This window comes from Vulpes vulpes, chromosome 3 (genome assembly GCF_048418805.1).
Source record: "Vulpes vulpes isolate BD-2025 chromosome 3, VulVul3, whole genome shotgun sequence".
Classification (NCBI taxonomy): Eukaryota; Metazoa; Chordata; class Mammalia; order Carnivora; family Canidae; genus Vulpes; species Vulpes vulpes.
Genome location: NC_132782.1, coordinates 85,632,444 through 85,655,420, shown reverse-complemented (window position 1 = coordinate 85,655,420; position 22,977 = coordinate 85,632,444). Strand labels below are relative to the sequence as shown.

Genomic DNA, 22,977 nt, shown 5'->3' with positions numbered 1-22,977 from the left:
GGGAGATGGATGGTGTTGTCTACAATTTTGAAGAGTTGTTTGAGCAGACCTCTCTGAGAAGATGACATTTAAACAAAGACTTATGTGCCCTTTTCTCCCTCCTTTTTAAGTGACATTTTTCCTCTTCGCAGCTCCTTAGCAAAAGTAAAATAGGTATAGATGACCTCATACTCATCTGTCCTCAACTTCCTAAGACTTTAGCAGTTGTAAGTTCTAGGAAGGTTGTGGTTACTCTTAATTAAAGGTTTTTTTGAACTTTACTTCTTCCTCATACCACTAAAGCATGTACTCATCAGAAAACCATGCAAAATCACAAGTAAGCATTGAGGGCAAATTATGGGCATACTATGTGGATATGGGGAGGAATCTTGGGCTGAACTCTAATTAGCAACAGTAACATTACTTGACATTTTGGGGCTTATTATCATACCATTTGTTTGTGAAGCCATAAAACACGCATCCTCCTGGGATTCAGTATGGGTCTCTAGTAATCATTTGTCTAAGTACACATTTTAGAAAACTCAGCAAATGTGTAAATAAATACTGAAAGATATTTGATACTGCATACAGAGAATTACATTTTATAATCCCCTACTTTTCCCCAAAGAATTTATTCCTTTATTTCAAAGTTGGAGAAATTTGAGTATTAAAAAAAAAAATCTAAAATCCATACTAGCAAGTCATTAAATCTCATTTGCAGGTGCTTTTGTCAACGCACCTGGTTATGTTTCTATTAGCAAAACACTGTAGACTGTTAGGTAACATAAAGGAAATCTCTTAAAAAAAAAAAAAAAAAAACCTAGATTCAGTCAGTTAAGCATCCAACTCTTGATTTCTGCTCAGGTCATGATCTCAGGGTCCTGAGATTGAGCCGTGGCATCCAGGCTGCGTGCTAGACACCGAAGCTGCTTAAGATTCTCTTTCCCTTTTCCCCTCCATCCTCCTCCCTCCCTCTCTAAAAATAAAATGAATTAATGTAATTAAATAACTAGACTCATCACACTGTGAGTTTACAACATTAAGCTTAAATTGTTTTTAGCTTTGGTTGTCAGGGGGGTGGGGTGGGGAAGAACTCAATGAGGTGGTGGTGAAGGATTTCAGGATTTCAATCAGATCTGCAAATGTAAAATTTCACTATGCATTTCCATCATAGCCAAAACATGAGCCAGCAGTATTCACTTTGTAGACTATATATATACTTGCTGTCTGGAGCTGTAAATTCTTTTATCGTCACTCACCATAAAAAACATGTTCCCAAAACATGAATGAAAAAATGGTGATTAAACTTTATCAATATACATTTGTGAGCTTTTAAAGATTTTTTTAAAAAGTTTTTTGATTCATGAGAGACACAGAGAGGGAGGAAGAGAGGTAGGCAGAGGGAGAAGCAGGCTCCCCACAGGGAGCCCAACGTGGGACTCCATCCCGGTTCCGAGATCACGCCCTGAGCCAAAGGCAGATGCTCAACCACTGAGCCACGGAGGTGTCACACATTTGTGAGTTGGTTTTTTTTTTTTTTTTTTTTTTTTTTAAATGATAGGCACACAGTGAGAAAGAGAGAGAGAGAGAGAGAGAGAGAGAAAGAGAGAGAGGCAGAGACACAGGCAGAGGGAGAAGCAGGCTCCATGCACCAGGAGCCTGACGTGGGATTCAATCCCGGGTCTCCAGGATCATGCCCTGGGCCAAAGGCAGGGGCTAAACCACTGCACCACACAGGGATCCCACATTTGTGAGCTTTTAATATGTTTTAAGATACCTGGGAATGGGGAGCAGTTGGTAACTGGTCTCTAATGTTCAGTGTATAACTTCTCAAACCATAAAAATGACTTACACTGCCTGATGTCTATAAATATGTATAACTCAAACTGTGAAATCCATACGTTTTGCATCCTGCCCCAGTTCTTTGGGGTTGGCACTTGTGGCACTACAAATCACTTGGGTACAGCCCCTCCACTGAGTCATTGTTAAAAGTGAAAGGAAGAAGTGGGGCGGGGGGAGCAAAAGTTACTTCAGAGCATCTGATTGCTTGTCTCAAATTGATCTATCATCCTAGATTCAAAGATAGATGTGCCTGTCTTCTTGGAGGCAACTTTGGTGTTCACGTGGTTTTGTGCCCCACTGGATATTTAGACTGCCTGAAATCTGCAATGATCTGCATTCCTCAACTGCATACTTTCCTTAACTGACAGTTATCAGAGTAGCTCCAATTCCCCCAAGTCTAAAAATGTTTTATTTACACACTGTCAACCCCAACCATCTTCAGAAATCATTTAAAATATTAACAAACTCAATACAAATGTAAAATCCTAACGTTCCAATTTCTGGGAATTCTAAAAATTGCCCTCTATTAAGACAATATAGTCACGTAGAGACCAAAAATGCTGTGTCAACTATGGATACCATATCTATCCAAGAAGTATAATTCACGTTGCTTATTTGTGCCTGATTTCCGATGAAGGGAATCAATATTTTGAACTCAGAGGATAGATTATGAGTGTACTTTCACGCTTTTCCTTATTCTTATCCTACAACAGGCAATAAAGCCCTCTGATTTCAGGAATTCACGCAGAGCTTGCACGAGGGTTTAAAAATAAAATCTATAAAATTGACCACACTGCGGGCATTAAAAATGGCCGCAATTTGGAGAAGTTGTGTTCGACGAGCCGACGCCGAATTAAAACCAAAGTCGTTTTGCAGATGATTAAACACGTATCTTATTTCAACTGGAATTCATTTACAAGTACTTCGCTGGCCACTGATCCTAAATCTGTGTCTGTTTCTGGGGGAAAAACGCTCTTCCGCGAGAAACGCAAGTTCAGAAGAGTGACCGTCAAGGCGTTCCTGAAGGTTAGGTCCATCTGGTCAGGTCGCGGCGGGAGCGGACGCCGGGAGCCCGCGGCGCCCCCCAGAGGCGCCCCCGGCGCGGCCAGAACCCCGGGCCCCGGACCCCGACGCTTCTCTCGCGTCCCGGGCAGCTCGCGCGCAGCGGCCGCGCCGGCGCGACTCGCACCCGGAGCGGAAGCGGGGCAGCAGGACGCGGCCCCCAGGACCGGGCAGACCCCTCCCGCCTCCGCCGTCCCCCGCCCCTCTACCCGTCCGCGGCGCGGTGAGTGCAGGAGGGCGTCTCCAGCGCCGGGAAGGGGGCGGGGAGGGTGTTCCCGCGGGAAGGCGCCCTCGTCCCTGCCTCCCTCCCGGCGACGACCGCGAGCCGCCCGGGGCCTCCCCGAGCCCCCCGTCTTCCATGGGCCCCGGGCCTCCCCGCACCCCCGGCCGTGCCGAGCCCGCTTACCCGGTAGGTGCTCTCCGTGAGCCGGTTCACCTCCTCCGGCCCCCGCGACATGGCTGCAGCCGCCCGGCGAGCCAACGCGGGAGGACGCGGCCGGGCCTCGTGGCCGCCCGAAGCCTGGGAGGCGGGAGCGCCGGGGCGCGGCTGAAGGGCCCTCGAGGGTCGGCGACTGCCACAGCCGTCGGCGCCGAAGTGCCGCCGCGCTCCTCCGCCGCCAAAGTGTCAAAACTTGTAGCGCAGCCGCCGCCGCCGCCGCCGCCGCCGCCGCCGCCGCCGCCGCCGCCGGTGAGGAACTGAGGAGAAGCGGCCTGACGCGGCTGGGCGAGCGGGGCGGGCGGAGCGGCCCCACCTGAGGCGCGCGGGCGGGCGGGGCCGAGGTGGGCGGGGCGGCCCCACCTGAGGAGCGCGGGGTGGGCGCGGCCGACAAGCCGGGGCGGGCGGGGAGAAGGCGGGCCGACCCGGGGCGGGCGGGGCCGAGTGGGCGGGGCGCCCCCACCTGAGGCGCCCGAAGCGGGGCGGCCGCCCCTCGCCCTTCTGCCGCGGTCAGAGAGCTCCTGGTGACGCTGCGCCTCGGGTCCCGCGAGGCGTCGGTACCTCGCGATGCTGTTCTTCTTGGACAGAGCCCGCACGGGGAGCGGTGAGGCCCCGACACCCATGTTTTCCCCGGGTGCCCCTCAGTGCTGTCTTTTGGGGACTGCGAGAAGAGGGAGCCGCTTCTCCCAGTTGTATCAATTTCCCTGCTTGACCCTCGTCCTGAGCACCTCACGCGCTGACTCCAAAGATCTGAGAGATACCAGGGCATGGGCTCTCAGAGACGGAGGAGAGGGCTGCCACCTGTAGTTTTGGAGGCTCCCGATGTATTAGAAACTTGATAAATGCCGAGATCTGGTTGCAGAAACTGCGGGACGTTTTTAAACTTTGCATTAAGAATGATCTTTAACTCAATGCAGTATAGCTGTGCTCTCCACGAGATCCTTACTAGATTTAAGAAACCGTGATGAGCTGACCTGATGTGGAGGTAACTCTTCCTCGTGGCACTCAGTGTGAGCAGGTGCGTGGGTCCTGAGGCTCCCTAATCCGTCGGCACCCCAGCCCCAGCCCAAACCCCGAGGATCCAGAAGAACAGGCTTCTCCCAGCAGGAACCACGGCTTGATATCTGAGACATCCTCCCAACAAGGAGGTCTTCTGGTTTTTAAATTTTTTCATTTGGGGGCAATTGCATCTTTTATGAACTGTCAGGATATGAGGCTTCTAACCCGCTCTTGTGATAAAGTGCAGTCGGAAATGTACACAAAGGCACTGTGTGGTGGGGATGAGAACTAAGAGAAAGAGATGCAGCTGGACTTAGAAATAACCCCTTGGACTCTGGGACAATGTTATCAGGTTTTGCAAGTTATAAAACATCATGCTTGGGAATTAAAAGATGATATATTCTTGGATATTGGGGGAAACAACACATCAGCCCTAGGTTGCAGGCAGTGGAAGCAGCTGCCTCTTTCCTTAACAGATCTCTAGCATTTGACTCCTAAGATTTGCCAGGTAGGTTTCATTTGCCATATTGAGATGAACTCATGACCTTATCATTACAACCAATATGTATTAGGCTCTCCAAGTATGTCTACTGGCTTTCATTTAAGCTTGAAAATCCGTGTCTTAACCTTGCAACCTTTTGTCTTAGCACTAACCTCTGTGCCTTCTGATGAATGGGGTCATTTCACTCTCTGCTGCAAAAGTCAGTCAACCCACGAGCTAGAAAGACAGCAGAGGCTTAACTTTTATTCTTTTTTTTTTTTTTTAATTTTTATTTATTTATGATAGTCAAAGAGACAGAGAGAGGCAGAGACACAGGCAGAGGGAGAAACAGGCTCCATGCACCGGGAGCCTGATGTGGGATTCGATCCCAGATCTCCAGGATCGCGCCCTGGGCCAAAGGCAGGCGCCAAACCGCTGCGCCACCCAGGGATCCCCAAGGCTTAACTTTTAACACCCCACAGCTCAGCGGTGTAGTTCAGAGTCAGAAAAGAGAGATTTACAAGCCATCATAAAAGTAGCAAGTATTTCAGATGGCCTGATTTGATTGCCAAGGTTGAAATTTGATCAAAGGACCAGGTTCATAACTGTATGCAAATTGGCAAACAGATACTCAGTCTTATTTAACTTTCCTTTATGGAAATAATTTCCTGATTAGGATCATCCTGGTCCTTTAGAATGTCTTTCAGAATGGTCAGTTCTTAGTTGGAATGGATATTAAGACTAGGGCTCTTCAGCTCCCAGCTCAGGAGTTGGCCTATAGATGCCTAGTAGGTGTCTGTTGCACAAAAGAACAAGTGAGTATTGATTATCGGCTCTGTGCCAGACATTCTGCTGGGGGGTTGGGGGGGGGGCAGTGTAGGAGTGCAAAGTGAATTGGCCTTGACCCAAGCCTTTAATACATGTGTAAGAAGTATAATTTAAGGAGGACAGCAATGGAAGCCTTAGTTGAGACAAACTTGCTGTAGATGTAAAAAGGTGGGAGGGACGCCTGGGGTCTCAGTCAGCTAAACATCCTACTCTTGATTTTGGCTTGGGTCATGATCTCAGGATTGTGGGATTGAGCCCTGTGATGGACTCTGTGCTCAGTGCAGAGTCTGCTTGGGATTCTCTTTCTCCCTCTGCTCCTCCCCCTGCTCATGCTCTAAATAAATACATACATAAATTTCATAAATTTATTTTTTGTTTTTTTTAAAGATTTATTTATTTATTTGTTCATGATAGACATAGAGAGAGGCAGAGACACAGGCAGAGGCAGAAGCAGGCTCCATGCTGGGACCCCGACGCGGGACTCGATCCCAGGACTCCAGGATCGCGCCCTGAGCCAAAGGGAGGCGCCAAACCGCTGAGCCACCCAGGGATCCCCAACAAATTTATTTTTCAGAAAAAAGGAGGGAGACCTCTCAAGAGGCAATTTGCATTAGGCTCTTCAAGCACATTTGCTGGTTTCATGCAAACTTGAAACTAAACTTGACTCCATGAGACTCAGAGCAAGGAAAGTGAAATCTATGAAAGGAATGAGGTGAGAAGCAGGAGAAGATGAGGAGCGGCCCCTTTGCTCAGCAGTTTTCCCCCAGGTAAGAAAGTGCTGCACCCAGGCACAGGCACCCAAGGCTTCCACTTTTAACTCCTGCTTGAATGTAAATAATCAAAAATCCTGGGCACCTGGGTGGCTCAGTGGTTGAGTGTCTGCCTTTAGCTCGGGTTGTGATCCCAGAGTCCTGGGATCGAGTCCCGTGTCAGGATCCCCGCAGGGAGCCTGCTTCTCCCTCTGCCTATGTCTCTGCCTCTCTGTGTCTCTCATTAATAAATAAATAAAATCTTTTAAAAGATAAAAAATCCTGTTTATGAGAACAAAACTTGTAAGAAGCAATTGCAGATGGTAATTAATATCAGTAAGACTTTGAAAGCCACAGTCCAAATTGACTTTCGTTTTGGGGTTTTACCTTCTGAACTCAACTGCGCAGCTCAGTGAGGGGCTCTCAGAATTAACGGGTGCTCTGGCTGTTCCCTGAGCCTAGAGTGTGCTCACCCCACCCCCCAGCATTTTCCCGTGACTTGGATTTTAGCCTAGACACAGCCTCAGAGAGGCCTTTCCTTCATCACTCAACCTGAAGGTGTTATTTTAGGCCCTCTCTGCCATGCATGCTATTTTCATTCTAGTAGTGCTTATCGCTTGCTATGGTAGGTTGGTAAACGGTTCCCCAAAGACGTCCAAGGCTTGGAACTATGAGTGTTAACTTATGGCACAGAGACTCTGCAAATGTGATCAAAGGTTTTGGGAGGAGGGGATGATCTTGGATTATTTGGATTGACTGGATGTAATCACAAAGGTGCATATGAAAGGGACATAGGAGAAGTCAGAGAAGGTGTGATGACAGACACAGAGCCTGTAGTGATGTATTTTGAAAATGGAGGAAGAGGCTACAAGCCAAGGAATACAAGAAACCACCAGGAGCTGGAAAGGCAAGTGCACAGATCCTCACCTCAGAGCCTCCAGAAAGAACTGCACCTGAGGACACTTTGATTTTTAGCCCCGTAAGACGCATTTCAGACTTCTGCCCCAGAACTGTAAGAGAAGAAATACATGTTGTCTTAAGCCACGAAATGCATAGGATTTTGTTTCTGTAACAAGGGGAAATGAATAGACTAGGTAATCTTTCCCTTGTTCATTTCTCCATCTGTAGACTCTTTCCACTCCTTTCTCCCATTAAAATGCAAATGTCACCAGGACAGGTGTGACTCCTGTCTGGGGCACTGCAGCTGATTCAGTGCCTGGCATGTAGTAGGTGCTCAAGCACTGTTAAGGAGATACATTTATGAGGCAGCCAAGATGCTCTTCACTTCACAAAAAGCAACTAGGTCAGGGGTTTGCTTTTCCAGCTTTCAAAGAACAGTAAACTAGACTGCAGAACAGGGTGGCGGCTCTGAAGTCCTTGACAAGAATATACAAATGTTACAATCAATTCAACAAATATCAAAGGGTAGCAAAGCATCAGCATAAATGGATTTTGAGAAAAAGTCCTGAACTTTCTACAATGTACAGAGCATTGCAGAGTAGACTCCCTGTCACTGCTGTATGAATACCCTGAGAATGTTAGCACTCAAAAAAGGGTAAATACTGGGCCACCTGGGTGGCTCAATTGTTGAGCATCTGCCTTTGGCTGGGATTGTGATCCCAGGTCCTGGGATCTAGTCTCACACTGGGCTCCTCACAAAAGCCTGTTTCTCCCTCTATCTCTCTGCCTCTCTCTCTGTGTCTCTCATGAATAAATAAATAGAATATTTTTCTTAAAAAAGGGTAAATACTCATCTATTGATAAAAACACCAAATGATGCCTGTATACTGGCATATTAATGTCTAGTAAAAGTCATGTGAATAAGAATCAAATGCAAAATGTATTCATATACTGTAAGTGCTCTATTACTATGAAGCATTCAATAGGTTCCAGAAGGCACACGTGAAAACCAATTTTGTCACTTCAGTGGTATTTTGAGCCACTTATGCTTTTCAACTTTGTTCAATTTTTTTCAACTTTGCTCAACTTTGTTGAAGAAAGCTCAAATCTTCATCTATCTTCTCTGTGGTTTGGTTACTGTAAAATGTACTGTGAAATGTTATTTTGTTATTTTCTACGTTATTCTGCATCACTTTAATAGTTGTTGTCTCTCCTGTCAAAGAACACTTAAACTTGTAATGAAATCAGAGCTGGAGATTTGAAAGGGTTCTCACTACTGACTTCTAGTTTATCTGGGTATAGAAATCATATTTCTCTTTTATGTTTTTCACATCTTTATCTTTCTTTGCTGTGTTCTGGATAATTTCTTCAGAATTATCCTCCGAATCATTCATTATTTCCTTGGCTGTGTCAAATTCCTATGTAATTAATCTGTTCACTGAGTTTTAAATTTTAATTTATTTCTATAATTTAGTTCTCTTTTAACTATCACTGTTTAAAAAATAGGTTTATTGAGATACAATTCACATTCCATACAATGTTTCTACTTAAAGTGTACAATTTAATGGTTCTTAGGTCATTCATAAAGTTGTACAATCAATTTTAGAACATTTTCCAGAAATCCTGTCCCCATTAGCAGTTACTCCCTATTTTCCTTCAACCCTCTCTCCTAGTGCTATGCAACCACTAAATCTACTTTCTGGTCTCTGTAGATTTGCCTACTCTGACATGTCATACAAATGCAATCATATAATATGTAGCCTTTTGTGATTAGTTTCTTCCATCTAGATAATGTTTTCAAATTTCATCCATGTTGTAGTATGTATCAGTCCTTAATTCCTTTTAATTGCTGAATAATATTCCATTGTATACCACTTTTGTTTATCCATTCAGCTATTGATGGACATTTGGATTGTTTCTACTTTTTGGCTTTTGTGAATAATACAGCTATGAACATTTATAAGTTTTGGTGCTTCTTAGGTACATATCTAAGAGTAGATTTGCTGGGTCATTCTATGCTGAACATTTTTGAGAACTGCCAAGTGCTTTTTTTCAAAGTGGCTGCATCATTTTACATTTCTATCAGCAATATATGAGGGTTCAAATTTTCCCACGTTTGGCAACATTTGTTTTGTCTGGTTTTTTTAAATTATTATAGCCATCATACTGGGTATGAATTGGTAGCTTGCAGTTTAGATTTGCATTCTCTAATGGCTAATCATGTTGAGCATCTTTTCTTTTTGTATTTTTTTAAAGATTTATTTATCAGAGAGAGAAAGAGAAAGATACAAAGTGCTTGTGAGCGGAAGGAGGGGCAGAGGGAGGGAATCCCCAAGTAAACTACCTGCTGAGCTCAGAGTCCAACTTGGGACTCATTCCCACAACCTATGAGATACCAATCTGAGCTGAAACCAGAGTTGGATGCTTAACCGAGTCACCCACATGCCACTTCTGCAACTTTTCAGGCACTTATTGCATATCATCTCTGGAGAATGTCTATTCAGATCCTTGGTCCATTTTAAAATTGTGTTATGTTATCTTCTGATTATTGAGTTGTCAGTGTTTTTCATATATTCTGGGTATAAATGTCTTATCACATATATGATTCACAAATATTCTCTCCCATTCTGTGTGTTGTCCTTTAAAACACACACAAAAATTTAATTTTACATCTTATTTACCTATTTTTTTTCTGTTGTTGCTTGTGATTTTGATGTCATGTCTAAGAAACCATTTCCTAACCCAAGATCATAAAGATTTACCATGTGTTCATCTAAGAGTTCTATAGTTTTAGCATATATATATGCATTTAATTTTGAGTTAATTTGGGGGTATAGTGTAAGAAAAGGTTCCAACCTCATCCTTCAGCTTGTGGATATCCAGTTGCCCCAGCGCCATTTGCTGAAAAAAATGATTCTTTCCCTCATTTGAATTGTCTTGGCGCCCTCATCAAAAATCAATTAACCATAAATGTCAGGGTTTATCTCTGGACTTTTAATTCTATTCAATTGATCTGTATGTCTGTCCTACCACTGAATTGCTTACTGCCTTGATTTCTGTAGTTTTGTAGTAAGTTTTGAAATTTGAAAGTGTAAGTTCTTTGACTTTTTCAAGATTGTTTTTGGCTATTCTGGGTGCCTTGTATTTCCATGCCAATTTTAGGATTTGCTTGTTAGTTTATGCAGGAAAAGCATCTGGTATTTTGGTAAGGGTTTTATGGAATCTGTAGATCAATTTGGGAAGTATTACTATCTTAACAATGTTAAATCTTCTAATCCATGAACATGGAATGTCCTCCCACTTATCTAGGTCTTTCATTTTTTTAAACAATGTTTTGTAGTTTTCAAAGTATAAGTTTTACACTTCCTTTAAAAAAATACTTATTTATTTGTTTATTATTTTTTTTATTTATTTATGAGAGAGAGAGAAAGCAAGTAGGGGGAGGGCCAAGGGAGAGACTTTCAAGCAGACTCCACAGTGAGCACAGAGCCCAACTCAGGGCTCCATCTCATGGCCCTAAATTATGACTGAGCCAAAAATCAAGAGTCAGATGCTTAACCAACTGAGCCACCCAGGCACCACTACACTTCTTTTGTTAAATTTATTCCTAAGTTTTTTTTAATGCTATTGTAAATTGAACTGTGTTCTAATTTTCATTTTCCAATTGTTCATTGAGAGTGTGCAGAAATATAATTGATTTTTGTATATTTATCTCAAACCTTGTTATCAGATTGAGGAAATTCCCTTCTATTCCTAGTTTGTCAAGTGTCGTTATCATGAAAGTGTCAGATTTTGTCAATGCTTTTTCTATGTCTATTGAGATGTTCATGGATTTTTTTGTCCTTTGTTCTGTTGATTTGGCATATTATAATGATTGAACTTTTGTGTTTTGAATTAGCCTTGCATTCCTGGGATAAATTCCACTTAGTCATGGTCTATAACCCTTTTTATTATTGGTGGATTCAGTTTCCTAGTATCTTGTTGATGGCTCTCACATCTATATCATAAGGAACATTGCTATGTTGTTTTCCTGTGATGTCTTTGAATGGTTTTGATAATTGGGTAATAACTGAGTCTATAGAAGGAATTGGGAAGTGTTCCTTCATCTTCTTCTTCTTCTTTTTTTTTTTTTTTTTTTTTGGAAGAGTTTATGAAGAATTGGTATTTATTTTTCTTTGAATGTTTAGTAGCATTTGCCTGAGAGGCTAACTAGGTCTGAACTTTGTTTTGTGGGAAGTTTTAAAATTGCTAATCTAATCTCTTTTTATAGGATCTTTACGTTTCTCTTTTGGATGTTATTTCCTTATGGTTTCTATTATGTAACCACTGTAATCATTTACAATATTATTTTATAGTCTCTCCCAGATTGTTCTGTAGTTTCTGTTTGGTTTTATTTTGTCTGGTTTGGCTACTTATCCTTTCATTTAGCCATGGTTGTGTTAGCTGATTCTCTGTCATGGCAAATCACAACATTTTCTTATCTGTCTTGGGAATTTGTTGTTGTCATCCAAAGTTTATTAAAGATAGCACAGCAGAAAGATTCAAGTGGCTCCATGCAGTGTTTTGGAATTCATCCCAACTATAGGCTGAATGACCTGCACGTTAGACAAACTCCCAAAGTCCAAGAATTTCAACATTTCTTTAGTGTCATTATCCACTTCAATGATTTCTTGATCCAGGACAGAAACCTCAGCAACATAGTTCTCTCTCCTTTCTCTCTTCTCCTACTGCACATTGATGGGGATACATTCAGGCCTCTCTCAATCCGCTGCATCAGATGTGTGACATAGTTTGCTATATTGCTGTGGAGCTTCTTGCTGGGGATAACAGCAATCTCCTCGCACACATGCTCGTTGGTGTGGGAGTTACTGTCAGGCACGTGTAGTACTTCTCAATGATGACCTGGGCTGACTTCTTCATGGTTTTGGTGTGAATGTAGCTCATTTTAGTGGGTCTGGTAATTATTATGAGGTCATCTTTAGTGGGGATCTACTTTGTCTATAAAAATCTCATGTGGACTGGGTTATAAAGTGTTCCTCCAGAAAAGCTTTGCATTTGTTCCTTCCAGGCACTCCAAGATGATTACCAAGGTGGGGCCCCTGGGTGGCTCAGTTGGTTAAGCATCTGACTCTTGATCTCAGCTCAGGTCTTGAACTCAGGGCTCTGAGTCCAGGTTCCATGCCTAGTGTGGAGCCCACTTCAAAAAAAAAAAAAAATTACTAAGGGAACATATAAAATTCAGGCTCTGCACTTGCCAAGCATGTCACACAGGCTTGGTGGGCTAATTTCTCTTAAGATAGTATTTTTTTTTTTTTTTTTTTTTTACTAAACATCCCAATGAAGCCAAATTCCTCTGTCCTCTCCCTACCTAAAAAGCACTTTCCAATGCCCCTCTTACTGGCATGCAGTCTCCTGAGACTCCCACCAGTGTGAATGGATCTTGGTGTCTACTTTCCATCTTGTACAGGTCACAAGTCGTTCTACAAGTGGAACTTAAAACATTTGAAACCTCTGACCATTTGGGCCCACCTCCAGTGCCAGCATTCACAGCCATACCCCGAACGGCTGCCATGTCATCTGTCCTGGGGGCTTGTTTTGCTTTCCTTGTGTTTTTGGCATCTGGTGTTTCCTTTTTTTTTTTTTTTTTCCTTTCTCTCCCCAAACTCAGCTGTGTGTTAAAATATTTTAGTTACATTTTATATGTAATTTTGAGTATTTATAATTGGAGGAATTCTGGGTTGTACAGTGTGCCAGAAGCATGAAAAAGGGCCTTTGTAGCCTCCATCTGAAACTGCTTATGGAGTGATAAGTACAGGGTGAGGAGGCTGAGGATCACATTCCAGCTTGCCTCTATCAGTGTGTAGGACCGGGCAAAGCATTTTCCACTTCTTGGTCTCCGTTTATTCACCTCCGAAATAGAGTGGTTGGTCAAGTTACTCTCAGTTCTAAAATTCTCTGATTTTTTTTTTTAACTTCTGTCTACAGTACTTATTCTAAAGTCTTATTCTCTAGGTTCAGAATTGGCTTCTGTGAGGAGAGGCTATTTGCAGACAACAAGATAACCTGAACATTCTTTACTTTTCCAAGGGCAGAAAGAGAGAGACATTTGTCTGTTGTCCTGAAAACCCTAGTGATTTGGCTTCATGGGGAAGACGGCTGCATTTGTGGAAGTAGATCTGCCTGGCCTGTCTTCATTTGCCTTGTCTTTTATTTTTCCACGGGAAAAATGTCAGCAGAGAAAGTTCCAGACTTTCTCTTCCTGGGCAGCTTTGTTTTCTGTATTTAGCAAATGCCAAACATTGACCATGTCTGCAAATTTCCTCTTTGTAAGACTTAAATTCTTGCACCGTGTGCCCAATATTTTATCTTGATAGAAAAGCACAATAAGTTCTGGAACAATTTTACCTTGAGTTGGAATTTTTATTTTTTTCCTGGGAGGAAAGACTTAGAGAAAGACACTCTGAAGTGCTTTTACAGAAATCTATTGAGCCAGATAGACAATTCTCATGCCCTTCCTTGTTGCCGCTGTCACCACAGCAAAGCCAGAAGGAAAACTGGATTGCTGAGCAACGCCCCAATGTGAACAGCAGGGGGTGCTGAGAGGGTGGAATGTAATGGAATATTCTTTTCCATGTTAATTCTCTTTTGGAGAGAACAAAGGCCTGTCTCTGATGAACTTTTTTTGTCTGCACTTCTGCCTTATGAATCCATGTTTGTGTCCATGTGCCTGCCAGGTGCCACCTCACTGCAAGGGCCCCTTCAACCTTGGGCCCTTGGCATTTCCAGTGAATTTGTTTCCAGAACAGCTCAGACCATCTGTAACCGTTTTTCTCTATCATTGTCCCTCCACTCTGACTCTGAATTTCATGGATCTATGAAGGCAATAAATGAAGAGAGAATGCAACCACTTCACTAAAAGGCAAAGTATTAGCCCTGAAGATTTTGAAATTCAGCATAAAATGAAATTTTCCATTAGGCAAATGCGTACAATTATAAATAATTAAGCAAAAACCTTGACTAGTAATTTACGTGTTTCTTTAAAAATGTCCCTAACATTGACATTGACCAAGAAGCAAAAGAAGGCTTAAGAATCAATGGAAACTCTGCTGAGTCCAAAAGACAGATTTTGCCACTTAAGCCAGTTTGTAATGTCCCATTAGTATCTGATCGCTATAAAACTTTAAGCATGCGTTTGGCTATGATGTCAGGCAGTAATCTGCGCCGGGAAGTCGGAGTCACAAATTCATGGTGGAAAGAGCTTCACCATTTTTATACCCTTAAAAGATGCACTCACCAATTAAAAGCATGCATCCTATGCATTATTTGTTGTTTTTAGAGATATTTAAAGTCCGCAGTTGCTATAGCCTTGGTAAAGGAACAGGCGGGCATATGATGTCAAATACTCAATGCCCCTTTTGTTTTAGGGTCTGGAGAGCAAGAAACTTGAATTTCTGGTCTCCCTTACAATTAAGAATGACAAAATAGACACCGTTCTGGCAAAAGAGACAAAGTAAGTTAACGAAGGTGTGCTGAGAAGATAAAAAGTAAAATAGGGTTTGGGCAATTGTTTGCTTGACCCCCTAATAACTTACTAGAAAGCAGATGGTGATGTCCATGCAAGAAATAGCTGCCATCTCGCAAGCTCCAAGCAGCAACAAGACTGGTGTCAAAGAACTGAGATTGTTGTGTGGAGAGAGAGAGAATGGGACCTCGACGGCATGCAAGCACTGAGTTTTCTGTTCTTTGCAGCTGAAAGCATTCCTAAGTGACCTATGCTGTAATTAAAATTGGGTAAAATTTGTGGTTGTGTTGATGTCAACATATACAGAACATGATGAATCTTCAAATGAAAAATCCAAAAAGTGAGAAAGTACTTCTTGAAACTTTTAATACATTTAAATGTCTTCATTTTGGGGATAACCATATTTTGAAGATAAAATGGAAAGATCTATGGGCTGCTAAATAAGAATATGATTAATGGAGACCAGAGCGGGGAATGTTATTAAAATTGGGACTCTTCTGGAAAATCCTAGAAAATCGTCTGTGAGTTTGCTTCCTAAAGCCACTTTTTAAAGCATTTTTATTTTACTTTAATCAGAGAACGTAATTTTACACCCACTTTCCACGAAATACATTTCTGAATCATTTTTCAAAATTGGCAAATAAAAGCCTTGTAGAGATAAGTCATCCACTTTGCTTTTGAGTCAGTCATTGTTTCCGGAAAACAACAACAATGACAATATTCCCAGAGGCCACAAAAAGGAAAGTATTCATGGATTACTATGAATGCATGCTAAAAAGATGATCCTTCTCTTGGCCTATAATTGAACTCATAATTCCTGGAAGATTTCCTCTGTATCAGTGGCTTTCTTCAAAACATGAAAGGAGATGAGATTTTGGTACAAAGTGTCATTCAAAGTTCCTTGGGTTGTAAAACAGTTGATATTAAGCAGACAGACTATTTGGGTGTCTGCATTTCCTCCCATTCTGATTGAGCTAGCTGTTGGGTTATTGGGTAGACTCTGGAGTATAGACTCAATCTTCTTCCTTCATTAGAAATAGCAGCTGGGAAAGAGGAGCAGCATTCATGCCTTGTACTATTCCCAAGCCATTGTAAGCCTGACTGACATTGGCTTCAGAGTAGCCCTGAGCTCCTAGGGCCTGTCCCTATTGTGATGCAGTGACTAGGGTCTCCTGCTGCCATTGGAATGGGACAGGGTATGAGGATAGTGTGCTTACCATGGCAGGAAGGTTAGTTTCTAGTCTCAGTTGTAATGGATCCAGTCACGCCATGTCCCTGGACCTGTGTGTCCTAATCGATAGAAGTGGGAGTAGACAGTATTTCAGATGACCCTGAGAGTGGTCAGAGGCCATGCTTTCCCTAGCGGCACTTCTCCAGAGATGCAGGCTACCTGGTGGCCAGGCTCCCCGTCAGAATATACAGGAGGGAGAAACAGCTGCATAGATCAGGCAGTCACCCTGCTCTGGGGCTGCTGGCTAGAAGGAGGCCCCGGAGAGCTTAGTAGAGGCTGGGTGAAGGTCATAGGTCCCTACTTTGAGGCTGCAGCCTGCCTACCCTGCCCCCTTCACAGTTGTCTTTGATCTCTCCAGATCATTCCATTTCACTGTCAACAGATTGCAGCTCACCCTGAGATCAGCTGGCCTGCTCTTTCACCCCCACCTCAGGATCCAAGCCTTGTAAAGTCAGGTGGAATTTCCACACCCCTCATGGGTCATACAACTATGGTGCAGACGCATCTCAGGTTTTGTTGTTATTATTACTTTTTGAAGGGTAAACACTTTTTGATTTGTTATTTATTTTGCTGATCCACCCAGCAAAACGAATCACTGACTTAGCAATAGTGATGGTAGAGAAGGTGACCAGCCATAGATGGGCTAGGTGACCAGGCTGAAACTGTTGCTTGGCACACAAGCCATTATTTGCAGTAAACCACTTTGGAGGAAGCGAAACAAGCTGCTGGAATTTGGGCCCATGCTCAAATCTCAGATCTCAGTTCCCTGATTCTTTCCAACTTGGTTTGGCCCACCTTTCTAGGACAGACCCTTTATCCTTCTCTGCCTTTTGAAACTGTCGCTTTTGGCGTAGTTTTGCTGCCTTTGCTGCCAGGCAACAAGCAAACCCTCCTGTGTCTTGTTTTCTGTGTGTCTTTGGGCAAGATACTTCACTCCACTGAGGCTTTTTCCCCCATTTGAGAAATGGGAATGAGATACTGGGAGCCTTACATTGATAGAGGTTGACATTGACATTGACAGAGGTTAATGCAGGCTCCTGAGCAGGCTGCTGAGGGCCCCTTCATTGATGTTCCTCATGTCAGACGCTACATCTCATCTGTAGGGTCTCACTCCAGCTTAGTTCACTAGTGACTGGGGCCCTGCTGGGAGCCAGATGTTTGCCTGTTTGGGTGGGTCAAGGCATGATTCACCTTGACCAGCAGCTCACCCTTGAGCTACATTGATCAGGAAGCCCAGACGGACGGATGTGACATCATGAGTAAACACAGACAGATAAGGAAGCAGCTCTGTTTGCCTTAGAGACGAATGCCACCACCCTGTCTGGGCCTCCGTAGAGAGGGTAAAGGATACCAATCTTGTAACTGTTAACTCTGTGCAATGACGTGTCTGTGGAGGCACCGAGAAACTCAGGGCGGGAAGAAAAGTCTGCAGGGGTCAACTTGTCACTTTGCTACAGTAAAGCCTTTATTTGCAGTAAAGTATTATTTTGTTGTTGGTTTTTTTTTTCAAGGTTCAGCTAGAGAGGCTCCTGATATTCTGCTTCTGTCCATACCTGTCTCAGCTAAAAGATGATGGACCCCTTGAGGGCAGACTCAGCCTGTAGGCCTGAATTTAAATCAGTCTCCTTCCTTGTCTAAATGAAGAATCGCCATTGAGACCGGAATTTGTTTTTTCCTTCAGGGTCATGTAATTCTTGGTTATGGCATGCGACTGGTCTCCAGGCCCTCGCTCAGCCTGGTCATCTGGCTGGTGTGGCAGGGGCCCTTTATCCCTCTGGGGCTCTCCTGAGACCAGGCTGATGAGGTACAGGATCCATAACATGCCCTGTGAGCACTACAGAGCCTGAGATGGATAGAAATATCAGGAAAACTGATCTGTCTATATTTGAACATTTGCTGTTTTGTTCATCATGGGTCTCTTTTTGCATTCGATTTTCTAAATGTTTTTAAAATTTTATTTTAGAAAGGGAAGGGCAGAGGGATAGAACCCCAAGCAGACTTCGTGCTGAGTGCAGAGCCCAATGCAGGCCTCCGTCCCATGACCCTGAGATCATGACCTGACCTGAAACCGAGAGTCAGGTGTTTAACCTACTGAGCCACCCAGGCGCCCTTGCGTTTGATTTTCTGAAACATGAAGACAACTTGACTAATGACTCATTTGGCATTCCCTTAAGTGTTGTGTTGAGTCAGTTTCCTCCCTCACTTCACCAACTCAGTGTCGTGTCTGAAGTGTCTGAACCGCAGCCTAGCCCTGCGGTTCCTCTCTCCTCTTCAGGAAAGGCCAAAAGTCCTGACTTGCTCTACAGTTTGCACAGACTTGGAGCCCCTTCAATCCTCCTGAGTGCCCCCTGTGGCCTGGGATCCAGGAGGGCCAAACCTGGGCCCGCTGCCCGACTGCCCGCCGTGCCCACTAGATGGCGCGCTGGCCGCACAGTGAGCGCTGCACACCCCTCCGCGGGTCCGCTTGCCAGTGGAGAGGGCCGGCTCTCTTATCTCCACTGCAAGCCCAGTGCATCGGTGAGGATACTGAGGCAGGGAGGTGAAGTGACTCACCTGCTAGCCTTTAGTCCCTAATCAATAGCAGCTGTGGGTTCTGGCTTTCTACCTGACATTCTCCCTGGATCAGTTACGCTTGCTGGGTTTTAGAGGTGTCTTTTGACAACATGGTGAAAGCCATCGCGACCCTCCTTGGAAAAGGTTTGAAATTAATGTCATAGGCTTCAAGAAGAGCTGAGAAATAGATTAAGAACCTCGTTCCTACACGTTTGCAGGATATGTGTCTGATATGGGGTTTATAGCTAATTCCTAACTTTTGGTTCCAGATATGAATCTAACCATGTACACCATGCATTCATTCAAGAGCACCTACTAAAAAAAAAAAAAAAAAAAAAAAAAGGAGCACCTACTATGTGCCAGGCACTGTTCTAGGTGCCATTGTGGAGATTCCATTCTAGAAGGGAAAGGAATTTTGTAACCAAAATTGTAACAGCCACTGGTGCCATTCTCTTGATGGGCATTTCCTGTTCTGGGCAGTAGAATTTTACTTCCTGGCTCTCTTAGGGTTAAGTGAAACCACATGGCCAGTTCTGGCCAAATATTTGTGAGAAGTGATGTGTTGTCCTGGGCCAGAACATTTAATTGCTGGGGTGAGACCCTTCAGAGCTTTCCTTCTGCCCCCTGATACGGCAACCAGAAACATCTCACACAAAGGCTGTGGAGTCATCCCAAATCCCCAGGACATGTAGCATGAGTGAGACGTCAACGTTTGTTTTTCCATGTCACTGAGACTTGGAGAGTGTTTGTTGCCACAGCATGACCTGGCCTATTCTGACTGATACAACAACAACAAAAGGAAATAATAAAATTACCAGAAGGAGATGAGAACTACAGGGGAAAAGAAGAAACTGAGTAGGATAAGTGGTATTGGAAGGATGGGAGTTAGATGGAGGGGCAAACAAGGTGGGTTTCATTGAGAGGGTGGCCTTTGAAAAGGAAGCAAGCTGTGCAGGTATCTGCAGAGAAGAGTGTCCCAGGCAGGGAGAATGGCCAGGATAAAGGCTAGAGGCATGTCCTGTCAACGACAGGTTGATAGGACTGTGATAAACTTTGGGGAGAGGTCAGAGAAGTAACAGAGTGTCATCACGTGGGACTTTGTGGCCATGTAGGGATGTTGTCATGTTCTCTGAAAGGGGAGCTATCGTGGGGGTTTGAGCTCAAACAGAATATGATGTGATTCACACTTTCAAAGGGTCAGTCCAGCCTCTAGGCTGAGACCAGACAGTGAGGGGGCAGAGGCAGGATGAAAATGAAAGTAGGGAGGCCTGTTATAAGAGGTTACTGTGTATTGCAGGTGAGCACTATTGGTGGCTCATGTGTGGCGGTACCAGCAGAGGTGGTAAGTGGTCAGATGGTCAGATCCTGGATGTAGTTTGAAAACGGAACCATAAGATTTCCTGATAGATTGGATGAGGGATGGGCATCATCCAAATAGGAGGATGGAATTACCATCAGCCAAGGGTGGGGGAGGTTGTGGATGGAGGAGGTTTTTGGGTGGAGAACAGGAGTTTGGGCCATGTTAAGTTTAAAATGTCCATTAGACCCCAAGTGAGGATGTGTGGAGGCACTAAATGTATGAAACCAGGAGCTGGGAGGATATAAATTTGGTAATAATTGATGGAAAGATGGTATCAGCAGTTTAAGGTCTTAAAACACTTTGGTTGGTTATAAAGAGAAACTTTTAAGTGCAGCATTGTATATACACAGGGCTGATTCTAGGGACTTTAGATGAGAATTATGGAAGATGATGTTAGCTTACCTTTGATGGTGTCAGAGGAGTTATGTTCTCTTTGCTTTACGAATGTCAAGGGCATGATCCATTACATCATGCAATGCTCCCTCCATCCCTTTGTCTTTTGCTGAATCCTGGGAAAAGCTCTACTTTCTCTGATGAAATGAACTTGCTTCCTCTTCCCCCAAAATGAAAATCATGAAAAGATTGTGCATCTCTTTTCTCTTTAGCTGCCAGGGAGCTCACAGAGTCAAATTAGAAACTCAACTATAATACATTAGCCACTTGGGTCTGTAGGGACTGCATATTTGTGTTTTTATTTTCCCTCACCTTGACTTCTTTTAATTCCCAGTCTTAGTTTTAAATTTTTTACTTTATCATATGTCTTCTTGCTAGAGTTGTCTCACATCTCTATGGCATGAGAAGTGTTAAAAAAAAGAAATAAGCATAATTGAATAAAGTTGCTTTTTAATAACAATACGACTCATTTATAAGTAAAAAAGATATTGAGAATTTCTCTAAAGTAATTTTCTATATGCAGAGTTGTATATTCCAGCTGACTTTCATTATAAAATTGAAAATGTGTTCCTTAAGGAAAAAGAATGCTAGTCCTGAAATGTTATAAGAATCACTTTAAAATTGCAGCAAATAGATAAATTCACATATTTTAAAGCAAATAAGTTATTGCCAAGATCCTGAGAATAATATGCAAAGGAGGTCAAAATACAAACGCAAAAGAACTGGAGTTGCTTTTATGTTTCAGTCCAGTGATTTAAAGTTTGCAGGGGAAGGATGTGGATTTTCCTAACAGGACACACTACTCTGTGACACTGCATAACCCATGTTTTCTGGAATCGGCTGATGCAGAGATTCTCAGACTTCAGCCAGCCTCAAATACCTTCACCTACCTAGAAGCACCTGTCTTATTAGTCTGTCAATGTTGCTTATTCAAATCAATACCTTTTCTAAACCCAAACTTATTTAAAGAGAAAACAGTTTAAATAATATACCATAGGAAGAAATCCACAGGTTTCATACTTTCTTAAGTTAGAAATTAAAGTCAATTCCTAAATATGAGAATTAAAAATTACATGGTGTGGAGTGTGTGGGTGGTGGTGCAGTTAAGCGTCTGACTCTTCATTTTGGCTCAGGTCATAATCTCAGGGTTGTGGGATTGAGACCCATGCTGGGCTCTGTGCTGAGCATGGGACCTGCTTGGGATTCTTTTTCCCTCTCCCTCTGCCTGCCACCCCATCACCCCTGCTGGTAGGTGCATGCTCTCTTTATCTTCCTAAAAAAGAAAAGGAAAGAAAAAAAGAAAAGAAAAAAAGAAGTCACCCTGGACCGATGAGATCTACCCAGCCCTCCAGGGATTCTGATGGATGTTGAAGTTTGAGAACCACTACTCTAGAATAGTGACCCATTTTTGTACAGTAAACAGAAGGCAATCAGCAAGGAGATCTGATTTCTAGTCTGCATCTATAGCCAATTAACTGTCTCCTAATGCCAAAAAAAAAAAAAAAACCAAATCACTCTAAGTCTCAGTTTCCCCATTTGTAATGTGAGGAAGAGGTTACCAGCCCTGCTGGCACAGTGGATCACCTGGGCGGCATTTTAAATTCCAATGCTACTGTACCAAAGAGTCCATACCATGTAATCTTATTTATATTAGGTTCTAGAACAGGCAACAACTGATTTATAATGGGAGCAATCACAGCATGCCTGGGGTAGAGGGACTGGTGGGTTCACTGGGAAGAGGCAGGGGTGATAGTACCATTCTGTCTTGATGGGAATAGGGGTTATAGAGGTGTATACATTTATCAAAATCTATTGAATGATAGGTACACTTGAGATTGTGCATTTTACACATATTTTGCCTCAAAGGGGAGAAAAGGATTGTAAACAAATATTGTCTCTAAACAATATTTGTGCTGAAGTATTTATGGGTGAAATGCACTGACATTACAACTCATTTTGAAATGCATAAAAAATAAGATGGCTTGCTAGATGGATAGAGGAATGGAGGGTCAGTTGAATTCTTTGAATTTTTCATTGGGTTTGAAAATGCTTATTTATAATAAAATGTTGGAGGGAAGTTCTGATGCTGGTTCCCACACATCTATTAAGCTAGAACCTTTCCTAAATTAAAATTTCTGCAATTGGGGGCACCTGGATGGCTCAGTGGTTGAGCATCTGCCTTTGGCTCAGGTCATGATTCTGGGATCCTGGAATCGAGTCCCACATTGGGCTCCCTCCAGGGAGCTTGCTTCTACCATTGGAGGGAGACACATTTCATTCTCAAGGGTAACAGGTTCTAAGTTATAAATGTACAGATATACAGGGAGAAGAGACACATCAGGAGATTGTTGGGTTTTATTCCTGACGATGAATTATTGGGCTGGAATATTCCCACAGGTAACAATAATGGGAAGGGAATGGGTTGTGCACCTGGGTTTCGTTGTTTGTTAGAGTTGCTCCAACCCCTCAGCTGCAAGCATTTGGCCACTGATGGCCACCTCATCGCCAGGTGCAAGTTTGGGGATGCTCTCTATAGAACTTCTTGCCTCAGCCACCAGGGGCAGCGCTCACCCCAGCTGTTGCCTGTTGCTCCCGCAATGTTCAAACCCAGGGCTTGGCATCATAATGTGTCCCTCTCGGGG

General features: G+C 43.4%; 1 protein-coding gene, 1 long non-coding RNA gene and 1 pseudogene across 4 annotated transcripts in view; 1 reads left to right on the top strand and 2 right to left on the bottom strand.

Moving 5' to 3' along the window:
- The window catches only part of BAIAP2L1 (BAR/IMD domain containing adaptor protein 2 like 1), an 87,765-nt gene extending 84,105 nt beyond the window's left edge, over window positions 1–3,660 (bottom strand). For both annotated transcript variants that reach the window (XM_025986257.2, XM_025986258.2), the window contains exon 1: window positions 3,290–3,660. In XM_025986257.2, coding sequence (XP_025842042.1) covers window positions 3,290–3,340 — 51 coding nt within the window. In that variant the 5' untranslated portion in view covers window positions 3,341–3,660. The remainder of the gene's footprint in view (window positions 1–3,289) is intronic.
- Window positions 3,180–22,977, top strand: part of LOC140598279 (uncharacterized) — a 50,317-nt gene continuing 30,519 nt past the window's right edge. Inside the window, exon 1 of one of the 2 annotated variants that reach the window (XR_012000548.1) lies at window positions 3,180–3,292. This is a non-coding gene — a long non-coding RNA (uncharacterized lncRNA). Of the gene's footprint in view, window positions 3,293–3,789; window positions 3,924–22,977 lie in introns of those variants that run through there. The other variant, XR_012000549.1, reaches the window with a different exon arrangement.
- On the bottom strand, window positions 11,818–12,220 carry LOC112910007 (small ribosomal subunit protein eS17-like; annotated as a pseudogene).